Below are 19,921 nucleotides of genomic sequence, written 5' to 3'. Positions count from 1 at the left end.
CAAATCCTAGTTCTGCCACTCACTAGTTGGATTTTGGGCATGTCAAGATGAGCCTCCATTTCCTAATCTATCTTCTGGGGATAATGAGACCTGTTTTTAAAGGCTCCTTGTGAGGATTACAGTTAATTTACAGGTAGTACCCGATGCATAGCAGAGTCTCAGCAAATGGTGGCTACCATTGTGGGGGTGTGGATCCATCAGACCTATTAAGTGTAGCTGGAAAATTGAGTGTTTAGTAGTCTTTAGGGTGAGGGGGAAGGATGTCAGGATGGCTGCAGATAAAGCTGAACATGTCAAGGCCAGATATTGGATGGTCTGGTCTGTGAGGCTAAGAAGTTTAGACTTGACTCTACAGGCAATGGGGAGGCATTAAATGCTTCCCTATGAGGGAAATACAGGATCAGACTTGGGTGCAGAATGAAAACTCTGCCAGTGGTGTGGATTGTGGGTTGGAAGGTAAGAGATGGAGGCAAGGAGACCATTTTGGGAAATGCTGCCTCCTATGTTCCTGTCTTGGCATCCCACAGCTCACATTAGCCAGATGAAAGCTCTGTTAAGTCCTGCAGACAAGTGCTGCCTGGAGAGGCAAATCAGGGCAGTGGTTCAGAGCATGGGCTTCAGTGTCAAGGCCAATGTGGATTCGAATTCTAACCCTGTCGCTTACCGGCTGTGTGACCTTGGGCAATTACTTAACCTCACTGAACTTTAGTTTACTCTTCTGTAAAATGAGGATTAATAGTACCTTTCTCATAGGCTTGTTGTGGGCTTAAATGAGATAGCATAGATAAAGTGCTTAGCTTAGCTCTAGGAATGTAGTAAGTGTTCAATAAAAGTTAATCATTAAAATTTTTCAAATTATTTCACCACGGAACCCTTTTGCCACGCAACACCTATTAATCTCCTCTGGAGCTACTAGTGTTCTACAGAAAACATCCTGCTTTATAGCTTCTGGAGAAGCAGCAGCACTTTCTGCTCCAAGAAATAAGTAGTAAAGAGTTGCCAGGTTCTAAGACAGTGGTTCTTGGATGCACATAAGACTCACCTGGGAGCTTTTAAAAATTTCAATGCCTGGCTGCACCCCAGACCAGCTAAACTAGAATCTCCTGAGATGGAACCCTGTATTTTTTAAATTTTAATGGTTTATTAAGGTAAAACAAATACAGAAAAGTACCCACATCCTAAGTGAATGAATTTGCACAGATCAAACATGCCCAGGTAAGCCATATCCTACTCAAAAAACAGAAGCCCTTCTCTGTCCCTTCCCAGTCACCCCCACTTCAAAGCCACGATTATGATTGATAACAACATAGATTCCTTTTGCCTGTTGTTGAATTTTACATAAGTGGAGTCATATAGTATGCATCTTTGTGTTTGGCTTATTTTGGTTAACAATGTGAGAGATCCAGATTGTCAAGTGTAATTGTATATTACTCATCCATGCTGCTGGACTCTGTTCCCTTGTGTGAGTACACCATAATTTTTTTTCCAAACTACTGTTGGGTGGGCATTTTGGATAGTTTATACTTTGGGATTATTACAAATAGTGCTGTTAACATTCTTGTAGATGCCTTTTGGTGAATGTATATAGAAATTTCTGTTGAGTCTGTTCCTAGGAATGAAATTGCTGGATTACAGAGCATCATATGTTCAGCTTCAGAAGATATTGCTTGAGCAGTTTTTTAAAGTGGCCATACCAGTTTATATTCCCACTCAGTTCATAAGAATTCTTGCCAACCACTGGTATTTTGTCTTTTTTTTTTTTTTTTAAGGCCACCCTGGTGCATATATAGTAGTCTTGCTCTGCAATTTTAATATAAGTTCCCAGCATCTCCAGGTATCCCAAGTTTGTAGCCAAGTTTGAGAACCTCTTTTCTGACAGGTTTTGAAGAAGCAAAACACACATTAATGGAACTGTATAAAGAGATGTTATAAAGGCAAGTACCTCCCCATTGACTCTCTTTGACGTCTGTACCCAGAGTTTTTTATAGACTTGATCTGTCTAATCAGCAGGGGCGGATGCTTTTTCTGTGGAAGGAGAATGTAGAGGTGTATTAAACCTGACAGTCTGTGCCTCATTCCTGTGTGCTTTATGTGGGCAAATGGTTCCATCAGCAGTGATCTGGAAGCTGGAAAGAGCCCATGACAGGACTTCAATCTATTCTTCCAATTTAAGACCTGAAAGAGAAGGGAGGACATGAGAAATGACAAGTAGTCTATACAGATGTTGTCAGATGAAAATATCGGACCTTTGGGATCAGGGTTTAAGATTTCATGTTGTGTTTTTGCTCCCCAAAGATTGCCCAAGACCTGGCACTTAGAAGGTGCTTGAAAAAAAAGTTACTGAAGTTGATATTAGAATTATGTAACTGGCCCTAGTGAGACGTGCAACTCACATGGGTGCAGAAGAAGGTGTTGGTGTGAATTTAGCTGATCTGTTTGATAGTTTTGTGTCTCTTCTTTGTGGTTTCTGTGTTGTGGCTGATATTTCCTATTTGTTCATTTATTACAAGCATATTTTCCTTTATACCCCTAAAGGAAATAAAGGGTCATCTTGGGGTAGATCTCTATTGGTTGCCTTTCCTCTTGAGTTTGAGTCATATTTTCCTGTTGGCTTTTTTTTCTTCCTGGCCACACCAAGGCATGTGGGATCTTAGTTCCGCAACCAGGGATTGAACTGGCACTTCCTATAGTGGAAGCATGGATTCTTAACTACCGGACTGCCAGGGAAATTCCTTTCCGCTTTGCTTAAAAAATGTTTTTTCTAGTAGTCTTAGGTTACATCTTGAACATTGTGAATGAGACTTAAAGAGACTCTTGGTTCTATTACAGTTCCTTAGAACAGAACTGAGTTTTTAAAAAATGTCAGTTAACTTGACCAAACAAACTCTAAATTCAGTTTCCCCTGGGTAGACAGCAGCTGAAATCTTTCTTCAGTTCTTTTAGCCTTGGTTGGGCTGCTTGGAACCTGCCCTGAACATGCATCATTCAGAGTGATTTGGACAGAATTTATACTCAGCATTTGGGGCTACCATCTGTGACTCTTTTCTGGGGTGGTTTCTCCTCACTTTCCAACTGTAGTTACTGTGAACACTGTCCTTTAATTCCTCAAACAGTAAGAGCAAAGGTTTTCACCCAAGTTTTTATCCAAAGGTTTTCATCCATGTACGTCCACCATGTACAGCACTGACTGGGGCCTGCCCTCAGGTGAAAAGCTACAAAAACACAGAATTCACCTAGTGCAAATTTCTTTCTTTCAAGTGTTGACTCCCCTCCTGTTTCTGGCTGTTTGTGCTTGAACAAATCTAGTGACTTCCAATAGGTTACACGTTCGTGTGTGTGTGTGCATGTGTGCATGTGTGTGGTGTAGAGTTCACAATAGTTGTATGTGAGGGGGTAGGTCCAATAAGAGCTACTCTGCTGTTACCAGAAGCAGAACCCCTCTGATCAATACTTTTGTTCATTAAAGGATCTTTAGGGACCCTTAGGCCTCCCCCCCAGCTTTACTGCCTAGCACATAGTAGATGGCAATAAATATTTGTTGATTGGTTAAATGAATGCAGCTTTAAATTAAAAGTGGAAGTGAATTAGAGGAGAAAACTGCCAGAGGAAAACCCTGAAATTAGTTACTTGTTGATGACATCAGGCATAAAATAGAGAAAGTGTTTAGTAATTTGCTGGAGAAAATGATGAGTGAGAAGTCTGAAATATTATTAGGGCTCGGAGTGTAGACAAAAGTTGCTAACAAAGTGAACCTGAGATTTCAACATGAGGAGATAAGTTCAATTGTGAGAGTACCATCACTTTCACGGGATTGAATCTATAGCTTATGGAGAATTTTCAGCAGAAATAAAGCTGATCAGAGGGGAAGCAGAGGCAAGCTTGGAGTTCTCTATACACCCAAGAGGAGCCAAGAGGAGGGAATCAAAGTGAAGGGACTTTGGCTGGAGATCAAAGAGGGGAAGGACGAAAGTAATGTAAAGGCAGTCTCCTACAGCTTGCTTCTCTCTGCACGATGACCTGGAAGGTCACAAACCCCGTACAGAGAGACTTCAAAGCCTGTGTTTTGGATGGAAACTTCATTTACCAAAATGCCAAGTGTGTCTGGAAACTTCCTGATTTATTCTACTGACAGCTTCATCTCCCAGAGAGGAGAGGAGAGAGGACAGTTGCTGTTATGAAGCTGGTTTGGGAGCTGTTGGGTGAAGTGAAAATGGGAAAGTGCTCACCAAGAAAGGGAACAGTAGTCATAGGGGGCTGAGCTCACAGGGTGTGGAAGGCTGATTTTTATGAAATTCAGGATGAGATACATATATTTCCTGTCTAAGCCTCCAAAGGTGATGACAGCTCCAATAGCAAGGGAAGTTATGACTGTAATCAATTACCCTCCCTCTGTGTAGATTTAATTTATTTTCCTGCAAAGATTCCTCTTCTTGCTCCTAGTCGTGCTTTTGTGGGCCATCTTTCCTGTCTGACATTTCCTCTTTTATTTTCAAGCAGGGGAGAGAATAAAAAGATACTTAACCATCATGGCATATGATTGACTAATCAGAAGAGTTGCCAGCCATAAACAATTGGAATAGCCCTACTTACAGGTTCCTTAACCTCTCTGACTCTCAGTTTTCTCTTCTTTGAAATGGGAACAAGACCTACATTGCAGAGTTGGTGCAATGATTCCAAGAGATGTTACATGTAGTGAATTTGACCCATGGAAGATGTGCTGTGCAAGAAGCTGCCATTATAACCCTGCATTCTTTATCTCTGAGTTCATTTCATCTACACATTTTATAGGTTCTGTGGTGCTTACGTTCAGTTTCATTAAGCATACATTTTTATTCTGTACTGATTTCAGCAAGTATTTGTTTTATTACCAATTGATCTGTCTGGTCTGTTAGTTGAAATAGCCTCTTATCTCACTGATCATTAATACCTTGGATTTTTCTGAAATCTTGCATTTCATGAGGAAGATGTTTTAAAGCAGTTGTGGTTCTTCTAGAGTTCTTTTCTAGTTCCTTCTTCTCCTTGTCCTTTTATGTAGGTATGTACATCCTTTTATTTTATCTTTTTATTTTTTTATAAATTTATTTTTTATTTTTGGCTGCATTGAGTCTTCATTGCTGTGCACGGGCTTTCTCTAGTTGTGGTGAGTGGGGCTACTCTTCGTTGCTGTGCACGGACTTCTCATTATGGTGGCTTCTCTTGTTGTGGAGCAGGGGCTCTAGGCATGTGGGCTTCAGTAGTTGTGGCGCAGGAGTTTTGTTGATCTGAGGCATGTGGGATCTTCCTGGACCAGGGCTCGAACGCATGTCCCCTGCATTGGCAGGCAGATTCTTAACCACTGCGTCACCAGGGAAGCCCCTGTGGCAGACATTACTAACCAGTCACAGCATTCATTCTTCCTGTTATCATATGTGGCCTCCTAACCTCTGTCCTCAAAGTGCTCCAAGAAATCACCACCAACCTAACAGTTGGCACAAGAGAGGAAAGCTTGTCCAAGGATATCGTGCTGAGAGAAGGAGGCAGCGGTGGCCGAGACTGCTCCAGGCTGAGCCAGTGTGAAGAGCCAACCCCTGCTTAATAAATGTGTGACCTAGGAGTGCATGCTGTGGCCACAGGTGGCCTCTTTTGGAAAATGATCCCTCTAGCTGCAAAGGGAGTTTTTCTCTCTCTGCAAGGGAGGGGGTGGACCACACTCCCCCAAGCCAGGAGAAGCAGTATGTGTAATTTGACTCCCATTTCCCTGTGCTTAGCTATTACATAAGCTTCTTTAGAAGACTGGCTGGCTTAGCACCGTGACTGACTGACTAATGTGTTCATAGACATCATGTCAGCTTTGCCTGTGCCCCATCCTTGGCACCTTTCTTCTGTCCCCTGCAGCCTCCCCCACACTGACATTCTTACCCATGAGTATGTGGGCCTCTCCGTGGGTTCAAGTTCATGGGGAGAAGCTCAGCATGGAAGATGGGTGTGTTCACGGGTTTTCCTTCACCCGTTCGAGCTGTGGCTTCCTTTGAAGTTTTCTCGGAGCTGAGTCTGAGACAGCTGCCTCACCTTCCAAAACATCATCACTCAATATCTACTTGGAATGGTTCTTCCACACTGTCTAGCCTCGCCAAATATACCTGATAGAGTCTTACCCCTAACACAGACGATCTGTCTGCCAGACTGGGATCGGGGCTCACTGGTCCAGTCCTACCTCCAACCCTACACGGACCTTCTCTCTCTGCAGCCTCACGAGTGGCCACGGAGTTCCTGGTGGCGGGAACCCTGGCATCACACCATGGCTGGGTTTTGTTGAATTGCCAGTGTTAGTTTTTCCTCATTCCAGGCTGATCCTACTTTTTTTTTTTTTTTTTGCCATGCCATGCAGCATGCAGGATCTTTAGTTCCTCAACCAGGGATTGAACCCATGTCCCCTGCAGTGGAACCATGGAGTCTTAACCACTGGACCCCCAGGGAAGTCCTAGGCTGATCCTATGTCTTCATTTTGCCTGTCTATGATCCCAACTCTGCCCTCTAGAGAACAAAGCTAATACCTTCATTCATGGCTTTCATTAAGGCCTGGTTCTATACTCCCAAATGGCCCAGCCAGTTCAGACAGAGGTCAACTGGGCTATTATCTCAATGCTGGACATGATTCTTTTCCTGAGAGGGCTCAAGATGCTTTAGTAGATTGATCAATCATTCCGTTCTTGTTGAACTTGTGGTTTTTGAGTCATGCCACCCTCCCCTCTCCTCGATCCCTGTCCCTTGCCCCAAAGGTCTGGCCAAATTGGGTTATAGTAAACAGGCTTCAGAGAACAATGAGAAATCAAGGTCAAGCCCAGGGCCACCACTCAGAGGTCTGAATGAAGGAGCACAGCTGGGAGAGGCAGAGTTAAGGAGCAGACCCTCGGGGACCTGAGTCCCACAACAGATTTAAAACCAGGATGTCTGTCTCTTATGACTGTGCCTGAAATCTAGACAGTTCATTACAGCAGGGGTGGAACAGAGAATCTACAAAATCCCATGAGAATGGGGTTGGTAGGGGTACAAGGCTAATTTCTAATTCAGATATTTGGAGAACCAAGGGCCCCAGAAATCTCTGTGCTCATGGGTAAAGCATCTTTATACCGGGGGATGGGGAGTGAGCAGGAAGGGGGAAATGATGCTATTATTCAAAGAAGCGTGTTGTGGGAGGGCGGGGGTGTGCATCCTTTAGGAGAGAAAGTGGGTCCCAAGTGAGCTGGGAGGAGGGAAAGCCGGTGCAGTGTTTTGTTTTCCTTTTTCCCTCGTGCTCAATGGTACAGGAAGCACAAGGCGCAAGCACTCACGGCCTTCCTCCAGGCTGCTGCCAATATTGTGTGGAGAAGAATAGCCGAAGAATAAGAAAAAAAAAAAAAAAAACCCAAAACTTAACGTTTTCTTTTAACAGCGTGAACTCTGAGACACTGTCTGACTCATGTTTTAAAGTCTCTTCAATGTGAATTCACCTTCCTTCGTGTTGTTTTTCTCAAGGCACTAGGCTCGAGTCCAAAAATGTGTCAATCAGCCGTTCCCCAGGGATGGAGGCGTCACAAGGCCTGGGTCCCCTTCCTCCACCTCAGGGGGTGGGGCTGCTGTGGGGACCTGGCTTTGGCCTTCCCGCCCTTCTCCAAGGCTGGCCCTCAGCTTGGGCTGGAGGGCCATAAGATGGCCATGTTAGGGGAAGTGGAGGTATCTGGTGATATATTCCAGTAAGAGACCACTCATCCTGATTCAGGCAGCATCTCCTTCTGGGGTCCCATTCCTGCATCCCTAAAAGTAGCATTAGTGTCTATTAGGGTACTTTTGGCTACAGGTAACAAAATTCAACTTAACTAGCTTAAATAATAAAAGGGATAAAATCCAGAGGTTCCTGAATTAAAGGACCTGTTTCCCTCCTCTGACTCCCAAGCATTGGCTTTATGGAAAGCCCCGCTTCCTGCATGGCTGACGGCAAGATGGCTTCCAGCAGCAACTGGGGTTCATGCTTCCAGTTCATGGGCCGTGGAAGAGAGAGCTTCTGATTGGTCCAGCTTAGGTCACGTGCCTACCCCCAACCAATCACTCTGGCCGGGCTTAGGCCAGTGCTCGTGGGCTCTGGCCAATCAGGGCCCAGCACAGAGTGATGCTGGGGAAACTACAAAAACCGTCACCAAACTGTGTCTTTTAATGGGCCCGTGACTTTCTTTCTCTTCTTGTTTTCTTGGAGGCATATAATCCCCCGAAACAACACTGCTATAATAGCTTTCTTTTCGCTTTTGGGAAGGGGAGGGGTTCTGTAGTGCACCCTGGCCATTCCCCCATCCACTTCCCCCCGCCTCCTGCAGGCTTCCTCGCGTTTCCCCTCAAGGCTCAACCTTCTGGAGCGAAGCCCCTGCTTCCCTACACTGCTGGGGGTTTTTTCCTGCCAGCAGCAAGGGTTAGTGGCTACACCAACAGGAATCCAGTTCCACTTTGTCAGACAGCAACCAGAGGCTGGATCAAGGCTCACTCTATTGTCTGTTCCTGCCTCACTGAAGGTCCAGGGCCTCAGCCTCAGACTTGGGGCTGCCCACAGTCAGGCTATTTTGGTTCACCCACCCAAACCTCACACAGCAGTTGGTTGGAAAAATGAAGTACCATACCCTGTTTTCCCCTTGCTTCTGATTTCTCTGTTCATAGCACACACACTTCCTGGATAACCTCACCCCAACCTGGCCTCTGTGGACCCCTCCCCCACCCGCCACTCCAGCCCGGTCATTTCATCATCTCGCGTCCCCGTGTGCCCAGTTCTCTGCAAGATGGTGCATCTGGATGCTTCCACAACACACTGGGCTCAATATGTCTCCGTGGAGCTGGTTTTCCTCCAAATGAGGTCCTTCTTGGGGATCCCCTTTAATCGTTGATGTTGTCTGGAACTCCCTGGCGGTCCAGTGGTTAGGGTTCCATGCTTCCACTGCAGGGGGCACCAGTTCCATCCCTGGTTGGGGAACTAAGATCCCGCATGCTGCGCAGCATGGCTAATAATAAATAAATAAATAAATAAATAAATAAAAACTCCCCTACCCTTAAAAGAAAAAAAAGAGTTGATGATGTCATTACTTTCCTGGGTCCTGGCAGTTTGGGCTGTGTCCTGGTCACCAACCAGGGCTATTTCTGGAAGTATGGGCAGAGGCACTGGGTCTCACAAGGGGTCCAGTCCAAAGCTCTTAGGGTGCTGCGGGCTGCCCCATCGCCCAGGCCAGTGCCCTGTCTTGGGGGCTGCGCAGCTGCTATGTTAGCAGCACTGATGGCAATTCTTTAATTAGACCAAGCAGGGTTTTCTTGGATGGGGGTGGGAGGAGGTGTGTGGGTCTATTGGGGGAAACTAGGTCACCTGAAAACCAGCAGTCAAGAGGGAGCTGTCCTGGAGCCCCAGCTCCAGGGAACCCAGAGGGGCGAGCTAGGTGGGGGCTGGCAGAGAGAGCAAAGTCAGAGAAAATGTACTCTGGCCCCCTTTTTTGGCCCTTGGGAGGCATTGTCCTCACCTTTCTCCAGGGGGCTGGGCAACTGCCCTTAATTCCTTTACCCAAGCAAACTGTCCAAGCCAGAGAAGGCACAGCAGTGAGTGCCTTCTGTCTGCATGGGGCCTGCCACCTTGGGGGCCCAAGGAGGGAGCAGTACACTGGGAGTCAAGCCCGGGGTTCAAGTTACTGCTCAGTCCCTGTATCCTGTGAGTGCATCCTCCACTCCCTCGTGCCTCTGTTTTGTCATCCATCCAATGAGCAGGGACTGTACCTGTCTTTACCCTGCTGTATCCCTAGCTCTTGGTGCAGTCCTGGCCATGTGAAAGATGTCCAATAAATATTTGTCAGATGAGATCATGAGCTCCCATGAGTACTGCTTTTATAAGATTGTTGTCATTGAGGATCAGTGGCCAGGTGGGTTTCCCAAATGTCAATCACAATTTTTGCCACACTAAATACCATTATTTAATTTTTCTTTGCTACTGCCTTGCAAGATTTCCATTGAAGTGGATTTATTTAAAAAGGAAATTTTATATCACTACCATAAATAAACAGTAACTGTGAAACCAAATCCACAGGGGGAAAAAAAATCATTGTTATTACGTTGTATCTGTGATACCATTTCTTGCCCAAGTCTGTGAGCCTGAGGCCTGCTTTCTCTTTGTTTACAAGGAAAATTGACATGGTTATAAAAATGTTAAAGGTCTAATGGCACCAAACTGATACTTTCTTCTGGAGACACTCTGATAGATTGAAAAAGAAGCAAAAAGGAGGTAACTTGCTGTCTCTGAGTCCACCTTATATTAAGTTTTGTCCTGAACTTTTAAAAATTCCCTTGGAATGGGTTCTTTTTCTACACTTAGGGAAACAGCTGGCTGGGATGAGGGCTGAGGAAGTTCTTGGAAAAGGATTAAGGGCTTTAATAGGGTGATTGATACAATTATTCTTATCTTCAGTCTTAGCATGTTTTTGGTACCTCCCACTTAGTAGGTGATCAGTGAATACTTAATAAGGAAGAGATGAGTAACCATCTGTGTACAAAATCTTAAGGCTGAAAGAAATTGTACAGAATACCTAGGCTGATCTGATATCAGTGGAAATTGTATTCTCTGGTGAGTGATAGAGAATTTGCAACCTCCAGAGATAGCCACTAGACCATGAGCCCTTGTTCAATTGCTTGTTGGACCGCTCTGGAGGCCAAATGCCTGTTTTCGGGGGTTTACACCACTGCTCCCCTATACCTTGGTTCTGTTCTGCATTGGGAAGACTCACAGACTATCTTCTCTTTCTTGTGCAGATTGGACTTATGGATATTTGGAGACTGCTGTCTCACTCCGCCTAAGGCAGAGCTTGCAAACTGAAAGAACCATAGGAGCTAGCAAGTGATGCCAATTAGTGAAGGAGATCAGGTGGGAGTAATGGGAGGCAGTGGGGACTATGGGAAATTAGATGCGCCCCATCTAAAGGGGACAGTCCTACTCCAAACCTGCTGATCGTTGCCATGTGAGCCCAGTGTGACCAGATGCTGAGATGTTCTAAGAAAAGCTGAAAATCTGATCTGGGATATCAAATCTTCATGTTTTAAATATTAGCAATGAATGACAATACGGTAAACCATGGTGTGGACTGAAAACCAAGCAAGCAAACAAATATGATGTGGACCACAGGGGACTTTCTGTTTGTCTGGCCTTGAACCACAAGTTGCTCACTGCTTCCTCCAAGACTTCTGTTCCCATTGGGCTGGGCAGCCCCAACCACTTACAGCCATGTTTGTATGTGTTGGTTCCCAGAATTCCCTCCATGGTGTTCAGCCCCTCTGCGTGCCTTTGAACATTGCCAAACTCCCATGTCTGCCCTCCTCACCCGGTGCACTCCTACTCATCCTTGGAGATTCAAATCAATTGCCTCCTACTCTGGAGAGCCTTTCCTGATAACCTTAGGCAGAATAACTCTTCCATTTTCTCGTTGTATGACATAGGGTAGATCTCTCTGTGCCTCAGTTTCCTTATCTGTGATATGGGGATGATAATAGTGCCTATCTCATTAGGTCATCAGAAAGATTAAATTAATTTATATATAGATGACAGTCAGGCAGACTTGGGTCTCTTAGAAGGCAGAGTTGATCCCTGATCCATCTCTGAATCAGGACTCATCACAGGGCAGGTTTCATTGTTGGATTCCTTGAGGAAGTGGGGAAAAGTAAATATGTGGGGTCCACTAGCTCCCAGTGAGTTCCAACCATCATGATGATACAGCGTGGTTGTGAATTCAACTCCTCTGAGCTCCTTACTTTTAAAAAGGAATATCTATCTAAATGACTAAAAAACAGTGAGCACACCAAATCCTGGCAGAGAAACTGGATCACTCACATGTGGCTGGTGGGAATGAAAAATGGTACAGCCAGTCTGGAAAACTGTTTGACAGCTTCTTATAAAACTAAACATGTAATTACTGTACAGCCCAGCAGTTGTACTCTTGGGCATTTACTCCAAAGAAATGAAAACCTATGCTCACACAGAAACCTGTACATGAATGTATTAGCTCCAAACTGGAAACAACCCAGATGTTCTTCAATGAGAGAACGGATAAACAAACTGGGGCACATCCATAAAGTGGGGGTACCACTCAGCAACCGAAAAAGAATGAACTACTGATATGCAAAACAACTTGGATGAATCTCAAGGGATGTTGAGTGAAAAAAGTCAATCCCAAAAGTTTACCCACTGTCTGATTCTTTTATATAACATTTCTGAAGTGACAAAATTCAAGAGATGGGGAATAGATTAGTGATTGACAAGGGCAAGGACCGGAGTGCATTGGGAGAGGGGGATGAGGGATCCTTGTGTGATGGAACTGCTTGTATCTTGACTCTGGTGATGGATACACAAAACTACACATGTGACAAAATTGCTTAAAACTGAACACACACATACAAATGAGTACATATAAAACTGGGGACATCTGAATAGATCGATAGGTTGTATCAGTGTTGGGTTCCTGGTTTCCATATTGTACTGTAGTTTTGCAAGATGTTACCATTGGGATAACCTAGGTAAAATTTGCACAGCATCGTTCCATATTATTTGTTATGGCTGCATGTATATCTATAATCATCTCAAAATGAAAAGGTTAATTAAAAAAGCATTGCAAGATACTCCAAACAAAACAAAAGGCAACCAAGGGCAGTTTGCTTGTTTCCTGCTGAGCCTTGCCATTGGCTTATGGTTATCCTTGAGATCAGGTCCACTCAGACCCCAGGAGCCTTTGCCCTCTGGATATCGCCAAGCCAACCTCTTCCCTGTTCCTTCTGTGTACGCTCCAGTCTCTTCAGGGAGAGACCTGAAGAACATTCTGACACACCCTGAGCTCCTGAGGGTCCAGGCAAAGGCTGAATCCTGGTCTTTAGCCTTCTGAGGATATGCAGCTCCAGAGCGAAGCGAGGAACCCAGGAGATTAACAGTCACTTGCTGAAGCCCCGGGCTGTGCTTATCCCCTTTGTCACAGTGAGTGTTTCCACAGCACACAAATGTAGATGTGTACCCAGCAACCTGCAATCATCTACCAGCCTTGCCCCCAGATGCACTGTTTATGGGTCCTTGCTCTTCTTCCTCCAAGCTTGTTTCTCTTTGCTATAACTTGTTTCTCTTTGCTGTAACTTTTTTTGGTCAGCTCTTTCTTCCAGCTCTTTCTTACTGTAAATTCTGGGAGGTGGGTACAACATTTTACAGGTGGAAAAACAGGCTTAGAAAGGCTCAGGTTGTTCCAAGACCCTTTCCCTCTGCGTCTGAGAACCCATAGGTTCTGTGCTACAGGAAGACAGCTACCACTTGGCTTCAGACTCTGAAATTTTGTTGACTTTATGTTGCCCAGGAATTGATGAGAGCAAGAGGTCTGAATTTTTTTAAAAACAAGTCATCCAAAGAGGAAAACTTCAACTAAGGTTTTCCAGGTCCCAATAGTTCAGCAACTATTTGTGGGTCTTAGGACCCCTTTATACTCTTAAGAGTAAGGTTCCCAAAGAGCTTTTGTTTATGTGGATTATATCTGTCAACATTTACCATATTATAAATTAATACAGAGACATTTAAAATGTAATAATCATTCCTTTAAAAATAACTATAAACCCCTTCTATGTTATAACAATGAACTCCATGTGTGTTATAACAATAGAACAACCTTATATGAAATTACAGTAGGACCACCCAAAAGTAAGAATTATTATGTGACCGTGATGGAGGTGTTAGCTAACAGTGGTAATCATATGGCAATGTATAAATATATGAAATCAACACATTGTACGCTTGAAACTTACACTGTTATAGGTCAATTCTATCTCAATTAAAAAAAAAAGAAAAATAATAAAATAGGGGGAAAAAGCATTTGGAACACGGCGCCGGGTGACCATCAGATCGCAGTTTTGAGCCTGACAAGTACGTGCATCTGTTTCTCTTCCCCCCTCCCCGCCACAGGCCCCAGCATGCGGCGCCAGCCCCGCAGGAGCCCCCATGCTGCCCCGGCCCCCGGCGCGCCGTGCTAGCCCCCAGCCAGGGCGCGGGGAGGCGCGGAGGCCATGGCCAGCCACGTGGACCTGCTGACTGAGCTGCAGCTGCTGGAGAAGGTGCCTACGTTGGAGCGGCTGCGCGCCGCCCAGAAGCGCCGGGCCCAGCAGCTGAAGAAGTGGGCGCAGTATGAGCAGGACCTGCAGCATCGCAAGCGCAAGCATGAGCGGAAGCGCAGCGCGGGCGGCCGGCGGAAGAAGGTGTCCTTCGAGGCCAGCGTGGCCCTGCTGGAGGCCTCGCTGAGGAACGACGCCGAGGAAGGTAGGCCGCTTCTGGTCCTGGTTGGCGGGTGGCCGCCTGGGCCGCTTGGATTCTGGCTTCTGTGGTGCGGAGGGGAGAGCTGGGCGGGTCTGGCCCTTGCCCGCGTTTGGGCAGCCGCTCCCATCTTGGGAGGAAGATGTTCCTAGGAAAGTCTCTGAAATCAGAGACTTTTTCTTGAAAACAAGAATACCAGCCTTTGGCTAATAAATACTCATTTTCCTTCCCTCCCACTAATACCGACTGTCAGCCTCCATCCTGTGCACTGCTCTTCCGGTCGTGGGGGTGAACCAATGGGATCTGGTTTCCCTCCTCCAGGAGCTCAGTACTCCCGGGACCTTGCATTTCCGAAGCCCCTCTTCTGTGCTGCAGAACTGTCGGCTGGTCTCCTTTATCCCGTCTTCACTGCAGAGGTAGATGATTTAGAGGGGCGCAGAACAGCATAGGCTCTGAAGTTAGATGACCCGGGTCTCAAACTGGTGTTGTGAGTTATCCCCTGGGTGACCCTGGCGAGTAGGCAAGTCTCTTCAGCTCCCTGTACCTTAGTTTCTGCCTCTGTAAAATGGAGATAATAATAGTATCCACCTCCAGGGCTCTGTGAGCATTAAAATAGAAAATACCTGTAAGTTCTTGACATGGTCCCTCCCACTGTGTGATTAGTATGTTTTATTTTATTATTACTATATTGTATTATATTTATAGACTTTTATATAAAATTATACTTATAGAAAATTATATTTATATAAAGAGTGTCCATAAAGTCTGGAAACAGAGACGAGTGTACACAATGTTGTCTGGGACATTTTCACTGTATAAAGCAGATGAATAAATATGAACACATACATGCATTCATATAAGCTGTTTCCAGATTTCATGGATACCCTGTACTTGTTATATTTTATTTAATTACATTACTATTATAATGTGTCCTATGATCCAGATATCATGATACCCAAGAGGCAGGTATAATAATACCCATTTTACAAATGGGGAAACTGAGACTCAGCAGGATTCAGAAACTTGGCCAAGGGAGCAGAGCTGAGATCAGAGCTCCCAGGATCCAGGCTTTCGTCCCTGGCTTCATGACCTTGTGGGTTGGCTTCCCATTAAAAGAGTGAATGGAAAAATAAATAAATACATTTAAAAAATGACAGGGTTTGGCCTTTTCATTAAATGTAGTCAAATTGACCTCATAAAATGAGTTTAATCTTAATCTAATTTGAATAAAAGAATGCTACAATCGAATAGTAACCATTAAAACTAATAATAAGGAATTAAAAAAAAAAAAGAGTGGCTGGAGGATGCGTGATGTGGCCAGCGCCCTCTTCTCCGCGCGTGCTCTGAGGGGTCGCGCCTGCTCTCTGTGCCGCTGAGACGCGTCCATGCGTCCTGTGTTCCCCTCAGCAGACTCCCGTCCCTCCCTGTGTATGAATCCCTTCCACCTGTCCTGGGAGGGACCTAGCCATGTTTCCTGGTCCCTCTGGCCTCCGGCCTCGGCACACCCCCCTGACATTTGGTGCTAAAGCAGCCAATGAAAGAACGGAGGGGGTGGAGGCCCTCGTCACACCAGAGGGTATTAGGGTTTAGGTAGGTTGCTCCTTGGGTTCTAGAACCCTCTGAGAAGCACAGTTCCCTTTCTGCCCTGGTTACAGAGCCCTCTGGGAACAAGCAGAGACGCCTTCTGGGAACCAGTCAGCTGCAAACAGCGCAGCCAGCACCTGGGGTGAGCAGCCCCTGTGAGAGAGGCGTGAAATCTCAGGCTCGGGGGACAAGCCGCCCCACGAGGCTCCTTCCCACGTGTCATTTGCCGGGTGACGCGGCAGGTCCCTCCCACTCAGTGGGCGGCACGTCATGATGTCTGATTTTGTTGTGGGCGGCCGTGCATCAGCCCTCTTTTCACGCTTATCGTCTACTCCCCTCTCCCCTGACTGAGCCCCCTTTCCGCTCGCTGAATACCCTGCTGCTTCAGAGCATCCGTGTGCCTTCCACACCGCCCACCCCCACCCCTCGGCCACGCTCTGGTGCACTCCCACGGGTACTGGTTAGAAAGAGTGCTGGGTTTGGGTCCAAGGTCCAGGGACCGCCTCGGCCCTGCATGTGACCTTGGAGAGCTCGTTTCACCTCTCTGGGTCCAGTTTCTTAATCTGTAAAAGGGATTTTGAACGCTTGCCCTCAAAGGGGTGTGGCAAGAGTTAGACAAGATGCTGGACGTCACAGCTCTTTGAAAAGTAACCCTGAACCCTGCACCAGCATGGTGATCATTTTAACACACTTTTCCCTCTTTTTCTGTTTTAACAGACTTTAATGTTTTTAAGAACCCAAATACATACTTCTTGTAAAAATCAAACAACATAGAAATCCAGAGAGCGAAAAGTCCCTTCCTTCCTTCCTTCCTTCCTTCCTTCCTTCCTTCCTTCCTCCTTCCCTCCCTCCCTTCCTTCTTTCCTTCTGTAATTACTACTGCTCTTAGTCTGATGTATTTTCTTCCAGGCATCTTTCTCATTTACCTATGTATTTGTAGACTTGGAGAAATATAGAGCTAGTTTGTGGTTTTTTGTTTGTTTTAGTTTTTATGTAAATGAAGACATACTGGATACATTATTCTGTAGTTTTTTTTTTTCACCAAACAGTATACCTTGGAGGTTTCATGCCAGTGTGGTGGAATAGTACATCTGCATTCTTCTTTTTAATTGCTTCGTAGTATTCCACTGTATGGATTCACCAGTATCTTTGAACCACTTCCTTTTTGTTAGGCATATAAGTTTTTTTCGTTGTTTTGTTTTTGCCATAGAGAGTGTTTTGTGCATACATGCAAATGTTTATGTGGATATTAGATTTGAATGTGAAAAGTGCTAGATTCCCCGGCTGGTCCCCTGACAACTAAGTGAGAGTGAGGGGCCAGAGCACTGCGCCCCGTGGCAGGCTGTTGGGCTGCGGTGAGAGGTGCCCCCGGGGTCCACAGGCGTCTGGGTTTTGAGCGGGGGTGTGGAAGCTGCCAGCAGCCAGCAGGTGCTCTCACCAGGCTATGCCCAGCTTCCTGGCAGCATGACCAAGCCCAGTGCTCCCAGCTGGCTAGGACGGCTTCTGCATGCTGGGGAGTTAGCTCACAGTGGGATGGGAACGTGGGGTGGCAGCTCCCCCGCTCTCCTGAGCTCACAAGCAGTGACTGAGTCAACCTCCTCCACCTGCCAGGGTGATGTGAGTCATTCCTGGAGTAAGGCAGCGCTGAGGAACTCACTGACTTTCCTTCTCTGGCTCTGTCTCGCCTTCAGCCTGATGTCCAGCACCAGGGATCCTCCGTGGCCTTGGACTTACCTGAACCCCATGTTCCCACTGCTGGGTATCTGTTCCAGCCATCTGCAGCTCCTCTGGCTTCCTCCCCATGCCCTGCATTCTCTTACCTTTCCACCTCTGCATATGTGGTTCCCTCTGTCTGGAACACTCTTCCCCTGACTCACTCCTACACCCTTCAGTTTTGGGTCCTGTGGTACCTTCTTGGGGAGCCGTCTCTGATCCTTTTCGGTATCCTTTCCCCCATCACCAGGTAGAGCAGTAACTCAGTACACAGCTGTCGTTTACTAAAAGGCAGTGCAGTGTCATGGCAAGAAGCACAGTCTCCGGAGCTAGTTTTCCAGGTTTCCCCATCCCAGCTCTGCTGTGTACTAGCTGCGCAACCTGGGAAAGTTCATTAACTTCTTCGTGTCTCAGTTTCCCCATCTGCAAAAATGAGGATGATATAATACACCTGCCTTAGTTTAATCCTGTAGGATTAAATTGGGTTAACATGTGGGAGTGGTATGGTAAGAAGTGCATATGCTGTACATACAATATCACTTACATGTGGAATCTAAAATATGACACAAATGAAACAACAGAAACAACAGACACACAGAAACAACAGAAACAACAGACACACAGAAACAACAGAAACAGACTCACAGACATAGAAAACAAACTTATGGTTGCAAAGGGCAAAAGGGACGGGGAGTTTGGGGTTGGCAGATACAAAGTACTATATATAAAATAAACAGCAGGGTCCTACTCTATAGCACAGGGAACTGTGCTATAGTTTATTCATTATCTTGTAATAAACTATAATGGAGAAGAATATGAAAAAATATATATGTATAACTGAGTCACTTTGCTGTACACCAGAAACTAATACAACATTGTAAATTAACTACTTCAATTTAAAAAATTTAAATAAGTACATATGCTATAAATTGTTGTTATCCTGCATTATCTATTATTCTACACTTCTATTATTAGTATGTATTCTGATTGTCAACATTATTATTATTTACCAAATGCTTGCTTTGTAGCAGGCTGCTTGCTTTACAGGCATTACCTCATTTAATCTTCATAGCAACCCTCTGAGGTAGAGAAAGAAACCCCATTTTTATTTTATTTTTTTTTAGGGCTTTCCAATTTTATTTATATATTTATTTAGTTATTTATGGAAGTATAATTGCTTTACAGTGTTGTGTTAGTTTCTGCTGTACAATGAAGTGCATTAGCCCCATTTTTAAAAAAACAGCTGTATTGAGGTTTAATTTACGTATCATCAAATTTGGCCATGTTAAGTGTACAGTTCAGTGATTTTCAGTAAGTTTACAAAGTTAGGAATCCATCACTACAGCCTAGTTTTAGACCCTTCCATCACTCCAAGAAGAAACTTTGTGTCCATTTGTAGCCACTCCCAGTATCCACCCCAGCCCCTGCCCCAGGCAACCGCAAATCTATTTTCTGCCTCTATGTATTTGCCTTTTCTGGACATTTCGTTTACGTGGACCCATACACTATGTGATCTTTTGTATTGGCTTCTTTCACCTGGAATCATGTTCTCAAGGTGCCTCTAGGCTGTGGCATGCATCAGGACTTATTCCTGTTTATTGCCCTACAGTACTCTGCAGTACTAATGTGCCATGTTTTGTGGACCTATTCACCAGCTGATGGACATTCCGACGGTTTCGATTTGGGGTTATGATGAATAATGCTAATAAGAACATTTGTAAGCAAGTCCTTTGGGGGACACATATTTTCATTTCTCTTGGGTAGTTACCTAGGAATGGAATGGTTGGGTCACATGGTAAATTTATGTTTAACTTTTAAGAAACTGCTAAACTGTTTTCCAAAATGGCTTCACAGTTTACATTCTCAGACCCCATTTTACAGGTGAAATTGTACATTGTACATTTACATTGAAGCTGTGAGGCTGTGTCACTTGCCAGGATCTCATAGTTTTAAGTGTCAGACCTGGGGTTCGAACCTGGATCTGCTGTCCCTGGAGCCTGTGCTTTTAACCACCAGGCAGTCCTGGCACCTCCTGCTTTTTTTTTTCTTGTCTTTTTTTTTTTTTAGAAAATAAGAGAACCATTCACTTGTGTTTCTGATCTCTGTCTCCTTGGGCCTTAAGGACCCTGGTATTTCTGCTGGCCTCTTGGGCCCTTAGTATTGGGGGTCCCTGGATAAGCTCTTCATCCCTGTGATTTCTTTCAACGGCCATATGAGCCAACCTCTCCTGAAACCACCAAACATTTATTAAGTTGTCAAGGCTTCTGTCCCTCCCTCAGAATGTGCAGAGTTTTCTTTATAGAATCTCTGTTTACATTGAAGAAA

At 45.2% G+C, this 19,921-nt stretch overlaps 1 protein-coding gene across 2 annotated transcripts in view; it reads left to right on the top strand.

Moving 5' to 3' along the window:
* PPP1R16B (protein phosphatase 1 regulatory subunit 16B) overlaps positions 1–19,921 on the top strand; it is a 98,852-nt gene that overhangs the window by 11,119 nt on the left and 67,812 nt on the right. Inside the window, exons 1-2 of one of the 2 annotated variants that reach the window (XM_057700747.1) lie at positions 12,924–12,988; positions 13,955–14,305. In XM_057700747.1, the coding sequence (XP_057556730.1) occupies positions 14,056–14,305 (250 nt within the window). In that variant the 5' untranslated portion in view covers positions 12,924–12,988; positions 13,955–14,055. Of the gene's footprint in view, positions 1–12,923; positions 12,989–13,954; positions 14,306–19,921 lie in introns of those variants that run through there. The other variant, XM_057700746.1, reaches the window with a different exon arrangement.

Source organism: Hippopotamus amphibius, chromosome 12 (assembly GCF_030028045.1).
Source record: "Hippopotamus amphibius kiboko isolate mHipAmp2 chromosome 12, mHipAmp2.hap2, whole genome shotgun sequence".
Classification (NCBI taxonomy): domain Eukaryota; kingdom Metazoa; phylum Chordata; class Mammalia; order Artiodactyla; family Hippopotamidae; genus Hippopotamus; species Hippopotamus amphibius.
Note: the sequence above shows the minus strand (reverse complement) of the source record. Positions and strands in the feature narration are given on the sequence as shown.